General features: G+C 37.4%; 1 protein-coding gene across 1 annotated transcript; it reads right to left on the bottom strand.

Moving 5' to 3' along the window:
• Positions 1-12,321: 12,321 nt before the first annotated feature.
• On the bottom strand, positions 12,322-13,138 carry LOC113338798 (histone H2A, sperm-like). The gene is made up of 2 exons (XM_026584182.1): positions 12,839-13,138; positions 12,322-12,734 (listed from the first exon to the last, which is right to left on the bottom strand). Exons 1-2 carry the CDS (start codon positions 13,046-13,048, stop codon positions 12,480-12,482), a joined length of 465 nt encoding a protein of 154 aa, XP_026439967.1. The 5' UTR covers positions 13,049-13,138; the 3' UTR covers positions 12,322-12,479.
• Positions 13,139-13,941: the final 803 nt, after the last annotated feature.

Below are 13,941 nucleotides of genomic sequence, written 5' to 3'. Positions count from 1 at the left end.
AAACATAGTTTAAAAACAAAATAAAATAAAAATAGAAGTGAAAAGGACTCAACGAGATATGGTGAAACTATCATGTTATTTCTAACATCTGAGCTCTGTGCTTTTATGAATAGACTCTTTAGATGTTTCCATCTAATCAGATTGGTTCCTCAAACTCCTACAATCAAAATGCTTCCATCCACTTAGATTAGTTAGTGCAATCCTCAATAGGCATAAATTTCTAGGCTCTGGAGTTTATTTATTGCAACTAAAAGCTAACAAAAAGTGTTTCTTCCCCACCCCCAAACTTAAATCTTACATTGTCCTCAATGTTCTAAGGATGAAAATAAAAGCATGAACAAGGAGAAACTATTACCACTGGAGGGAAAAGAAATAAGGAAGGATATTACCGTATCACATGAACGCGGGAGCCTCCCAGTAAATGCTAAATTTATAGTCATTAGCTAGACATCAAATACCTCAAAAAGAATTTTCACCTTCCAAATCGTATACCAATAGTCGAAATAATTGTGGGTCCATAAGACCAAATAGAACTGCCACAAATAGGAGACAAATGCTCAAGATCAGAAAAATGAGCAGATAGAGCACAACCTGATCTAAAGTTTCTCGCAAGACAACTGGATTTATCTGAGGTGCCCACTTGGGCTTCATATGAGTGTCTCGGCAAACAGATTCATCCGAAAAACGGGTCTCTAACATATGGATTTTCTCCTGGACATTATCAGGCGGATCAGGTTGTGGAGTCTGAATACACTCAAGCGATACCTCAGATGCACTAGGCTTGAGTCCCAAGTTAGGGACTTCTATTGGGGATAATTGACAATCTCTACCCCCAAACTTAGAATTTTGGGTGCCTCTACAATGACTAGTCACAATGTTCCTAATTTCTAGACCATCGGGTTCTTGAAAAAGGTCAATTGCTTTCTCTAAGTCATAATCAGGTGGTTCATCCTCAGCTTGCTTCATATCTTCTATGGTCCACTCTAAGGCTTCCTTATTTTCTTGAAGCACGGTCTCTGGACTACTTTCCTGATCACTATCCAAATCGGAGGCTATAATCACAGGGAAAGACTCGGTGGGCCTAAAAGTATAATTAGACTCCAACTCAGGAGGCTCTTTTAAATAAGGTATTAAGATAGACTCAGAAGCTAGTAATGGTTCGAACCTATCTTTCCATATATCTCTAACATAGGAACAGAATCCAACAGAGCATTTACTTGTTCAATGTTACTATCATCGTCGAAATCCAGGCTAAAATGGGATAAACAACTCTCCAATGTATTTTCCGGTACGATGTTTGGTAATGACTCCTGAACTAAGGTTCCTATCATGTTCACCTCTTCAATACATGTGCTATCTAGCTCAGAATGTAGCTTGTTTACATTAAAAATATTCAGCTCAATAGTCATATTACCAAAAGATAGATTCATAATACCATTTCGACAGTTTATGATCGCATTAGACGTAGCTAAGAATGGGCGACCTAAAATCACAGGTATTTGGTTCTCTGGGTCGGGGACAGGTTGGGTATCTAGGACCACGAAATCCACTGGATAAATAAACTTGTCGACCTCAATAAGAACATCCTCGATCACACCACGAGGGATTTTAACGGACCTATCAGCTAACTGGAGTGTTATCTGGGTAGGTTTCATCTCACCAAGTCCTAGCTTAAGGTACACATGGTATGGCAGTAAGTTCACACTGGCTCCTAAGTCAAGCAACGCTTTCTCAACACGGTACTTACCTATTGTACAAGAAATGGTAGGGGACCCTGGGTCTTTATACTTAGGAGTAGTGGTATTCTGAATAATAGAACTCACATGACTAGCTATGAAGGCTTTCTTCTGGACACTGAGCTTACGCTTTCGCGTACACAAGTCCTTAAGGAACTTGGCATAAGAGGGAATCTGCCTAATTGCATCTAATAATGGAAGGTTGATATTAACCTGCTTAAAAACCTCCAATATATCATTAAAGTTGGACTCCCTCTTAGTCGGAACTAGCAGCTGTGGGAATGGGGCTCTGGGAACAAAGTGAGGCTCAACAGGACCCTCATTGGTCTCTTTGGAGACTCTATCAGTCTCCTCATTTTCTGGCTCAGCAGGGTGAACTACAGCATGTTCACTATCAGGCATGGCGACCTTGTTGTCAACTTTCTTTCCACTTCTTAGGGTTGTGACAGCATTCACATGATTGTACGATTTCTCTCCTCTAGGGTTAGGATCAGTATGACTAGGGAACCTTCCATCCTCTCTCTCACTTATAAACTTAGCTATTTGTCCTACTTGAAGTTCTAACTTGGCAAGACTCTGGGAAGTATTCTTCAATTCCTGCCTAGTTTCTTGTTGAAAGCTCATGTGGTTCTTTGATAGCATGTCATGGTTACTTACTAACATAGTGATAGCTTCCTCTAAGGTAGAGATCTTTTTCTCGGAAGTGTTCTGAAACTGGGTTTGACCTGAAGAGTTCTTAAAACCAAAACCTGGGGGAGGCTGAGAATTGCTAGACTGGCCTTGATTCTGGCCCTTAGACCAAGAGAAATTAGGATGGTTTCTCCAACCAGGGTTGTAGGTTTCTGAGTATGGGTCAAACTTCTGACGGTTCTCAAACCTAGAGTTGTTATAGACAGCATGGGCTTGTTCTTCACTAACTTGACCTTCCCAAAATGAATTATCGGGCTCTATTCCACAACTAGAGACTTGAGAGGCTCTATTAGGTTCAACAAGGGACCTATTTTTAGACTGACCCATTTCTAAAGCTTCTAACCTTCTGGACAAAGCAGCAAACTTAGCATCTGACGCAAAACTCGTATCTACATATTGGTGCTACTTCTATTGACCAAGAGTCTTTTAGGGGGTTCAACACAAGATTCCCACTGTTGGGATTTTTCAGCGATAGCTCCTAAGAAGGTAAAAGCATCATCAGCATTTTTACTAGTGAACTCACCAGCGCACATAGACTCAACCATGGCTTTGGTCGAATAGTCTAAACCATCATAAATAATCTGTACAAGTTTCATATTATCAAATCCATGGTGAGGACACTGAGATAGGAGATCATTGAATCGCTCTAAAAACCTATAAAGAGACTCTCCCTCTTGTTGCACACTAGCACTAATTTTCTGCCTAACAGCTGCAGTTTTATGCTTAGGGTAGAATTTCATATAGAAGGCAGCGATAAGTTCCTGCCATGTTTCTATGGATTCAGACGGTAGGTTGTTAAGCCAGGTCTTGGCTTTATCTCTCAAGGAAAAGGGAAACATTTTAAGTTTCAAGACTTCATCAGTAAGGTCTTTTATTCTAATTGTCCCACAGATTTCCTCAAAGTCCCTAATATGAAATAAGGGTTCTCATCATCTTTTCCTAAGAATATAGGGATCATCTGAAGAATACTAGGTTTTATCTCAAATTAGCCGTAGTGGCTGGCAATTTAATGCATGAAGCTCGGTTGGTCCTAGTTGGGAACATGTAATCTTTCAAAGTTGCCATCGCTGGCACAACAGAAGTACTAGGGGTACTTTTATCACTCAGATAAATTCTCATTCTAAAGAAGTTTCCAAAAACAGGGCTCTCAAAGAAGAGTCTTCGAGCTCCCTGCTTAAATCAGAAGAACTACTAGGTTTTTCGCTAATCAATCGACCTAGAGTATCTCTTTTCCAAGCCCTAACAAAATCGGGCATACACTAAAAAGAATTCAAAAAGAAATAAAAATCCTAACAGGAAGGTTCTAGCAACACACAGCAGGCTGACTCGACTTTACCACAGCAAACCTAAAGATTTCTAGCAAACAACAAGCATGATGGCTCCACTTAGATTGTTTCTAGACCAGCTTCTAATCCTTCGAAAGGGAATTCGTTACAATTTGAGCAAACCCCTCTGGAATCAATCCGAGTTAAAGCAAGTTGAATCGAGGCGAGGGAAGCTCAGTGGAGCTTTGATACCCAAAACCTCACCGATCCAATGCGGCGCAGTCACGCATTCAACTCGCAGAAACCTCAAGAACTTCGAGGTGTGCTTAAAAGAGTAACCAATATTTTTCGAATGATTGTCCTGTTAAGCTCGATACCCTATAGGTCTCTTTCTAGTCCAAATTTTAGGCTTAGGTTCGCTTTAGGTTTCGTTTTCCTAAGGCGGGCAAGAAGGGAGCGGTGATGAAATCCGAACCCTTATCTTATATGGTCCAGTCCTTGCCCTTTACTAGGAATTTAAAAACAGTCCATATTCAAGTCCTCAGCATATATTCACCTTAAGGAGTCCAGTAACCCGCTTGCAGGAGATTCGCGGTGTTTAGAATTTTACCTCCCGTACCAGACGGGCGAAGAACCGCTGAAGTCGACTCGGGCCACGACTCCTATGCGTGTGCGAACCCGAGGGGCCGAGACGATATCGTAATCGTCGTCCTTCCCTGCAAACAGTTTATATTTAAGGGTACCCTTCCGTAGGGTTTAAAAATAAAATAAAAATGTCCCAAAATTAATGTCCAAAGTCCATAAAAAAATACAAAAGAAAAGAAAGTCTAAAAAAAAATTACAAAAAAAATGTCTCTCTTTTTTTTTTTTTTTTTATAAAAAAAAAAAAAAATTCTTCTTCTTTCGTTCCTATAGCTTTGCTTTTCGCTCCCAAACTTTAAGTAAATCACCACAAGCTTTGGCAAAATTGTCTTTCGCTCCAATCTTCAAAAATCTGCAAGGAAACAAGAAAAACCCAAAAAAACGTAAAGAAGAACAAAAATAATAAAAATCTAAAAAAAATGCTAACTAAACACAGGTCCCGTCGGCGGCGCCAAAATTTGATGGTTTTCAAATAGTAATTGTAGTAGTGGTAAAAACAGGGTCTTTTCAGACTTGTGAAGAAACAATTTTTCTAGATTTAAATTAAACAGGCAAATAAATAAAATAGTTCAAACCTTTAGAGAAAATACCAAGACTAGGATTCCACCATTAACCAATTAAATAGTAAATTCTAAATAATATTCATGCAATTCTATCTTTAAAAATAATTCTAATATTTGCCTCAAATATATTTTTGAAGTAATAATTGTAATCACAAAGTATAAAACATCAAAAGTTTTTAAAACCCAGCATGCTTCATCAAAATAATTCACAACTATTCAATAAAAACTAATATTTTAAATTCAATTCCATGCAAATAATAAAATTAGAATTATACCAATCAACATGGACCGATGGCTTCCTCCGTCGTCTCGGCTAATGGGTTTAGCTCCTCATCCAAAAACACACTCACAAGATAAATTCATGGCTAAAATAGATGTTTTTATTGATGATTATATGATGAAATAGGAATTAGCAACGCTGTAGTGGTGTTACAGCGCCACTGTTACAAAAGAGTATGGTAATTTAAGACTGCTGTAAACGATAACTATCTACTGCTGTGAAACAACGACAGTGGTATGAAAATAAGTCTGCTGAAGAACGACTGACTCTGCGAGTCTGTTCTTCGTGTTCTTCAGAAGCTTTAATGGCAGCAGCAGCGTTGTCTCCTCTATAATTGCTTCTCCTAGGCTCTCATCGACTCTAAACTCTCTCCTAAAGGTTTCTAACCCTTCTATGACTTGAACCAACTCTTATATAGTCTTTTAATCCCCAAAAATCTCTACTGAATCCGACTTTTCTTTTCTTTTTTTTTCTTCTCTGCGCTGTTGAGAGAATATCTCTCTCTGATCTCCCTGTACGCGTTTATGATCTATTCTGTTGCCCCAAAACTCTCCCAATACTTTAACATGACCAAGTAGAGTTTTCTTTAGCGTAAAACTCTCCCAGAATCTCCTCAAAAAATCTTTGAAACGTAAACAGAACCATGCGTGTCCTATTTGGACTCTGATTTCTTCTCCCGGCTATTCCAGCCCAATCTGATCGATAAAAACACATGTACCATCTCTGTTTAGTCCATTCACATCCAGCCCAACTGATTTTAGGGGTTGAATCTCTTTAGAAACCGTCCATTAATCGAATCCAACTCTGCCAGTAAACATGCATGAAGTTTCCCGCCAAAACATTAATTTGAAAACGTGAAGAAATGTGATCTCCCCCTATCCAGTTCTGGTGTCCCTTTAGCAGCTGCCTGAAAATGGGTCACCCCTTATTAATTAGGTTACCCCTTATCCAAAATCAAGGGTCCGTATAGCAAGTGTCCTCTGGGGCATTTTCCACACTTTTTTCGGGGTTCCTCCGGGGTATTTCTGGGATACTTCCGGTACACTTCTGAGGCTCTTCCGGTACGTTATCAATGGAGGTCCAAATGCCACATTTTTAGCCAAATTCGCCGCAAGAGATTATTTTCCAAAAACACCTACAAATACATAAAATAACCAAATAAGTACAATATCGAGTACTAACAATATATACAAATGAGCTATATTAGACACATAAATGCGTTTATCATCCACATAATTATTTTATTTGATCTTCTAAGCTTGCATATGTGATCATTTGGGTATACATGTTTTGGATACGCATGTGTACATGGTTGTATACATGGCATTTGTTAATGTGTACATAATTGTACACATGTTCATTTTTAGATACGATATAAATCCTTTTGTCGAATCTATGGTTCCTCAGTCTCCACCTTCACGATCTCCTTCTGCTAGTTGTAAGTACTACTCCTTTGTCATGTGATGTTCATAAATACGATCATTTCAATTGAATAGAACTATGAAATTATGCACTAGTTGAATTGAATGTTTTTTTATATCAAAAATAAATTGTATTTAATCGGTCCATTTTCAATTCATTTTAGTGAGTAATAACTGGAAGTTCATTTTCCATTCTTAATCTTACTGGTCGTATTTCTGCAGTAAAGAGAAATTCATACATACTAGTTCTTGGTATAGTCATTCCTTCTGTTATCATAATACTTTTCACCATCGCCTTTTGGTTCTGCTTTCGACACAAAAGTAGTATAATAAGTATCTACTACCTCTAACATGACACCTAGGGTCATATGCTGATTCATATGGTTTTCCAAGTTAGAAACATGACACTTAGTTATTTGTTTCACACGCCTTTTTTTATCATGAGAGATTCTGATGATGAGATGCCAAGTACGTAATTCCAATTTAACTTCAGTACACTAAGATTTCCTTTGGATTGTTCCTACATGCACTTCAAATTTTAAAATGAATAACAGAGTCGATACTAATATTTTTAATGTGTACATAGTTGTACACATGTTGATTCTTAATGTGCACATAACTGTACACATGTTTTTGAATATGTACATAGTTGTACACCTGTTGAATTTTCATGTGTACATAGTTGTACACATTGATTGTTAATGTGTACGTAATTGTACACCATGTTTGTGTCTTGCAAGCTTTTGTTGTTGTGTATGAGTTGTAGAAGGAAATTATACCCGAACTGCATATCACTAATTGTGGAAATCTCTGTTTGTTGAATATAGAATATGATTCTAGGTAAACATATTTTGATCTCGCATCTATCCTTCTTTTATTTTCTTTCTTACTTTCATATATTGGGTTCCATGACTCATAAGTTGCTTGGTGTTGTTGCTGCTTCATTCACAGGTACAACACAATGATCCTTGAAGCACTTTGTAACATTACAGATCCCAATGAAGCAGAAATTGGTTCTATCGATGACTCTATTGAGGTCAGCAGATAGACATTTGTTGCTATGTTACTGCTTTCAATTTACATTTCTATTTGCTTTTGTCTTTGAAAAATCATTTTGCTATCTGTGTGTACTTGTAGTGGAAGATTAGTAGTCAACAAATTGAAACATTTAGAATATGATACACATTTAAACGTTAAGATGGTCACTTTTACTCATATTTCTTAAGATTAGAAATAAAGAATGTTTGCTGGAAACGTATTGCAGCAAAGGCATGATGTGCCATCTAACTATAGAAGATTGTTAAATTAAAAATTGAGAAGGCTTGTGGCGAAGGATAAAGTTGAATGGTTAAACTCCTTTCACATGAAATTAAGCATTTGCATATTCTAGTTTTGTTAGTTAGTTACTAGTTTAGAATTATCATCATCTTGTGACATATCAAGCATTCCTGCATATCGCACTTTCTTTTTCTCTTTTCCCTTTTGAACTTTAATTTTTTTATAATTGCATGTTGTGTCAACCCCAGTCAGTCCAGATAAGCATAATAGCTACTCATTTCTCTTTGTAATATAATATCTCGCATTCTGGAATAGATCACAAGTAAATTTTGGTTGTTGCATTTTAGGAAATATTCATCATGTTCCATTGGGACTGTCCTGTTACTGATAACTTAGTCTGTCCTGGTTAAGAATATCAATGGGATAAGTCGAAATCATTACCATACTGTAATTTCCACTCAGCTGTTTATAATTAGTATTGATATCCCCTGTATTTGTTTTGTCTGAGCAATTCTGGGCACTGAAATTTTTTTGATTGAGTTGATAGGTACCTGTGATATTGCACTGTGAACCAAGGAAAAGGAGAAAAGGGAGTAGAACAACCTGTTTATCGGGACTCGGGTTGGTTTTTGAGTGTTTTACTATGTCTTGCCTGTATCTTGCATGTTGAATACTTTTACGTCCCTGTAGAGTCAGAAATCTGAAGTGAGCATCAGGCAAAATAAAATAAAAAAGGAGTTGAATTTATAAGACGGATCTCTGCATCAATTCCAGATCCCATTGAGTTTATGTGCAATAAATTAAGCCTCAATATGTTCCCTCAAAATACTAAGTCTGGTTTGCACGAGTCAGAGACTCAAAGAAGTGCCTAAAATCATCAAAACCTTGTTGCTGGAAATGTCCAATCCTTAGTGGAAATAACATCATAATATTGGATATGTTAGTTGATATCGTAGCTTAGGCATCTGGATACATCTCTCTAAATGCTTGTTTCGAAGTGGTCACTTAGTAGATGCTAAAGTAAAATCATAGTTGATGTTGGTCTTTGTCAAAGTGAGACAAAATGTAGCACCTGATATTCCCTGAGACAATGTTTTTATTGACATAGGAGCTTGTTGTGGTGTGTTCATTGGAAGTGTATTTTATGTAAGGAAATACATGAAGCAAAGTTGTTAGTGTACACCAGTTGATTCTTAATGTGTACATAGTTGTACACCTTTTGATTGCCTATGTGTACATAGTTGTACACCTGTTGATTGTTAACGTGTACATAATTGTACACATGCTGATTATTAATAGTTTTTCTTATTCAAGTTTAATTTCGCATAAAGTATCAGATTACGTTAATAGCTGGGCACTCAGTATTAACATGTAGCTGCAATTTCAGAAATAGAGAACCAAGATGCTTTCAATTGTTAGGATATTTTAACTCATTATTTTACGTACACGTGATTTCTTAGTAGTGTCTGAATACATTATGAACGGTGTTAGCTATACTTGCATATGGAAGGAATTTATGTATGTCTTGTGGTACCTATACTTTCACTGAAACCCTTTGATTTTTTATTCATTTTGTGAATTTTGATGATCAGAAAGGTGCTAAATCTGGTGGTCGATACATCTTAGTTTCTACTTGTGCATGGTGTAATCCTTTTCGCTAACATTATTTCCAATATTTTGGCTGCAGGTGGTCGTGGGGAAACGCCATGAATCATTTCAGATAGAAGGTGAAAAGAAAGAATTTTTGTAGATGTGCACATGTTTGTACACCAGTGTAAACTATGATTTTAAAAAAAATGAGAATTATATAGTCATACGGGTACTCTTTTTGTAGCTCTCGGAAAGAGTTTTCCGAATATATAAAGTTTACGAATTTTGGACAAACAGTTCGAAAGAAAAACTGATTTTAATTTATTTTTTTTATATTATTTAAAATTGTTGACATCATTATGACTCACTTTGGACTAAACTTCAAATATTTGGACTAAATTGTAAACCAAGAAAGTTATTGGTGTACTTTCCATAAAAAATGACTAATTTGTACCCAATTGAATGGGTTAGGACTAATTAGTATATTTGAATGGAATTTTGGACCAAACCGTATTTTTCGCGATTTATTTGTCCATGAGGGGTTTCATGGGGTTGGCCAGAGCTTTCGAGACGATTTCATAAACAAATTTTCACAGGTCAATTTTGGCAAACTTCTGCAGCCAGAAGTTTTTATGGAATAACACCTATCTTGTGCGGTTGAATTGAACACGGAAATGACCATAAGAGTGAAGAACTTCTAACCATACAAATGAAATTGGAGCGCACGATATCCCCAATGGTTGATTTGAGTAAGGATACGGCCGTGTGATAGTTTGAAATCCATGGCTCTCTTGAGGGCTACTCTGATGCATCGCATTTCACTGTATTGCAAATTGCAATGCCAATCTGAAAGGCACTAACCTTCAATTTTTCTTGTTATTTTGAGGTGTTGCTTATTTGACATAGCATTTCAGTCATTCAAGCTCAACATTAAGACCTGCTCATCCGAAAAAATATATATATATCGACTTCTGAAAATTTTAGTTGATTTCCAAAACATTTTTTCTTGCAAGGTTTTGAACATTATTGCATTTGTTGACAGTGAAAAGTTTAATTGATTTCCACTATGAAATATTGTCGATAACACTAATGAGAGCCAGCGACTAAAAACAAAAGAAAAGATAGAACAGAAAAAACTCTTATGGAGCTTGATCAGCCCCTCATCAATAATGACAAGACGTGATTAGGGATTTGAGGAGATATCCACCATTCGTGGATATTTTACTGAGAAGCATAGCGAGATTAATGTCTTCCACAATTCTGCGGATTCTCCAGGGGAGTCTAGTTGTTAGACCCTTTACTGGTCTAACAGAAACTTCATTATTCCCTTCAATTATAATATTCTGGTAACCGCTACTAACTGCCTGATCAATAGCCATTTAGAGACCCACGGCCTCGGCCACCACAGATAGGGCATAACCCGCATGATCAGTTTCACAGCAAATAACTTGTCCATTATAATTCATAACAGTTGCAATCCAAGCATGACCGCCTCTTACTGCAGCATCAACATTGAACTTATGAGTGAATTATGGAGGAGGATCCCACAACGGAAAAGAACGAGCAAGATTGGAGCTAGGAGAGACAACCTGTTGGTTACTACAATTGAAATCATGTTGCCAGTAGAAGTTAGAGCACCAGTAAAGACCAATGTGAATAATAGCTTGAATGTCAGGTGCAATGTTATCGAATATGAGTTTGTTTGTAGCCTTCCTAATCGCTCATGGCATGCTAGCGCCTAAAGAGGAGCTACTAGTCATTATCTGATCTCGAAACCCAGGAATTTATACAATCTTTAAGAGTGTAATCAACAGTACTGTGAATTCTGAGGCTAAGAGGAAATGCAAACCAGGCGGCTAAGAGAAGGGAACTCACCCGAAATTGAGACCATTAGTTTTTGACAGGACTGAGATGTGAATTCACCATGTGGGGTGTTACACCATACTAATTTGTCAGGTTCTGGCTCCTTTTGTGAAGTGCAATTTCAGGATTTGCTCAGCTTCATAGGAGTAGAAAAGCTCATGGATTAAGGGGATATTTCAAGTGCCTTCATTGGGAATCAGAAGCTCATTGACTTTGCTGTAACCGTAGCAGGATGCGGAAGTAGCAGTTGGCCTAATTGCAGAGTAGGGATCCATGTAAACTATCGAATTTCCATAACCAACAAGCCATAAGCATTCCTCTCAGAGAATACTTCTAGAGGTCAACAATGCCTGCCATGATGAGGAGCATTTCTGAGGGGTCGTTGCATCCCAAATATTTGTACTCTTGAAATATTCCGCTCGAAGAAGTTTGCACCACAGCGCTGAAGGGTCAGCAAAAAATATCCATGTGAGTTCTGCAACAAAAGCCTTGTTGAGCTGTTCCAAGGACCAACGTCCGAGACCACCATTATTTTTGCTGATGGAGAACCAATCCCAGTGAATATAGTGCCTTTTTTCTTGTCAGAAGTGCTACTAATGAACTTGCTGCTTTCCTATTGATGGCCCTGCTAAATAGAAGATAAATGTCAGAAAAGTTTTAATGGAATTATAGCACATTTTTTCTTGTCAGGTTTTGGACATTATTACGTTTGTTAAAAGTGCAAACCATTAGACATTTCTCAAGCATTAGTGCTATGACTGCAGACTCACAGCAAAGGATGTATGAATTCTGAGATGAATGAACTTTTAGAATTCTTGTCAGTTTCAACAGATGGTACTCGTCTTCCTTCAGAATTAGAGATGAAGCAGGCAATTTACCAGTCAGTACCTTGCCAGAATTGCAAAGAAGCTCAAAGTCAATGTACAGCTTCAACAATATTATAAACATAAGGGGTGACTCAGTAAAGTTGCACAGTTTCTAAAAGTTGTATTCTGAAAATAAAAACTACAAATTTGATTACTTTCAAAAATGGTAAACATGTACTCCGTTGAAGAAGACGAATGTTTCACAACACATTACAACCCAAAAAGTTGAACCCTACATTTCATTTATTTTTACACATTCAGTATTAAAAAGTTGAACCCTATTTTTTACTTCTTGGGAGATTTAGAAGCAACAGTTTTTCCTGGAAATTTCTGAGAAGAGGGTTTCTCTGCCTCGGCTTTTCCGCTCTTCTTCGGTAACAAAACAGAGTTAATGTTAGGCAGAACACCACCACTAGCAATTGTAACACCAGTAAGTAACTTCCCCAATTCTTCATCATTCCTTATTGCTAAGCACAAATGTCTTGGTATGATTCTCGATTTCTTGTTGTCTCTTGAAGCATTTCCGGCTAATTCCAACACCTAAAAACCCATTCAAAAAAATACACAAATCAGAATCAAAATCAAAATCAATAACAAAACCCAGATTCAAAATGAAGAAAACAAGTGAAAATAGGGGTTTTTACCTCTGCAGCGATATATTCAAGAACAGCAGCCATGTAAACAGGAGCACCAGAACCAAGACGCTGAGAGTATCGACCTTTCTTCAAGAAACGAGTGATTCTTCCAACTGGGAATTGCAATCCAGCTCTAGCAGATTTTGTTACGGCTTTCTTTCTGTCACCGCCTTTTCTTCCTCCCTTGCTAACAACATTTGCACCTGCAGTTCCTTCCATTGATAACCTAAATTATGATTCTGAAACTAGGGTTTTGAGAATGAGAGAATTTCTGCGAATCGTTGAGAGATGGAATCGAATTTGTGAACCAAACTGGTGTGGTTCGCTGGTTATTTATAATGAACTCCAGAAATGACTTAATTCCCTTTAGATTATATAATCAACGGCTGTTAATTCATAAACTAGGGATCCGTGTGCTCCATTATTGCCAATAAGATTTGTTCAAGATCTTTGATATTTCGGTTCTCTTTAGATTATAATCTAACGGTTGTTAGTTCATACTTTACACAAAAATTGCGATCCGTGTGCTTCATTGTTAACCAATAAGATTCGGGAAGGTGTAAGGCATCCACGCCAAGTGGTGGGAGATTGCAGTTTCAATCCCCGTTAGTTACAAAAACTGGATGTGTTTTAAACTGCCCATACCTGGAGTTCAAACACTCGTTCCCTGTATTGAGAAGTCATTCAAAGTTCAAACACTCGTTCCCTGTTGTTAACAGCAACATAACTTTTCTTCCGGTCTAAAGCACCACGCCCAGTTTTATAATCCGACAACTAACTTTTGAGTTACTGGCCTATATAGATGTCATGATGCTGCAAAACTAGACTGGCCTCGTTTCTTTCTAACAGCAAATATTAGCTCATGAGCCAACAAAACTTTATAAGATATTTTTTTTCTTTAGGATCAAAAACACTTATTTAGATATTTATTCGTCGATGGGATTCACCAGAGCTTTCGAGATGATTTTATAAACAAAATTGCACAGGCCAATTTGTCTAAACTGGCGAACTTATGCAGCCAGAAGTTTTTTCTGGAATACCAGCTATGTTAGTACAGTTGAATTGAACAAGGAAATGACCATATGAGTGAAGAACTTCTAACCATACTAATG

This window comes from Papaver somniferum, unplaced genomic scaffold, assembly GCF_003573695.1.
Source record: "Papaver somniferum cultivar HN1 unplaced genomic scaffold, ASM357369v1 unplaced-scaffold_19, whole genome shotgun sequence".
Taxonomy (NCBI): domain Eukaryota; kingdom Viridiplantae; phylum Streptophyta; class Magnoliopsida; order Ranunculales; family Papaveraceae; genus Papaver; species Papaver somniferum.
This window is presented reverse-complemented; position numbering and strand designations above follow the sequence as displayed.

Bases quoted from the DNA above. Each gene is read 5' to 3' on its own strand.
- LOC113338798 (XM_026584182.1), bottom strand. From the start codon at position 13,048: ATGGAAGGAACTGCAGGTGCAAATGTTGTTAGCAAGGGAGGAAGAAAA. The intron at 12,735-12,838 runs GTAAAAACCCCT...ATGGGTTTTTAG, and splicing joins TTGAATATATCGCTGCAGAG to GTGTTGGAATTAGCCGGAAA.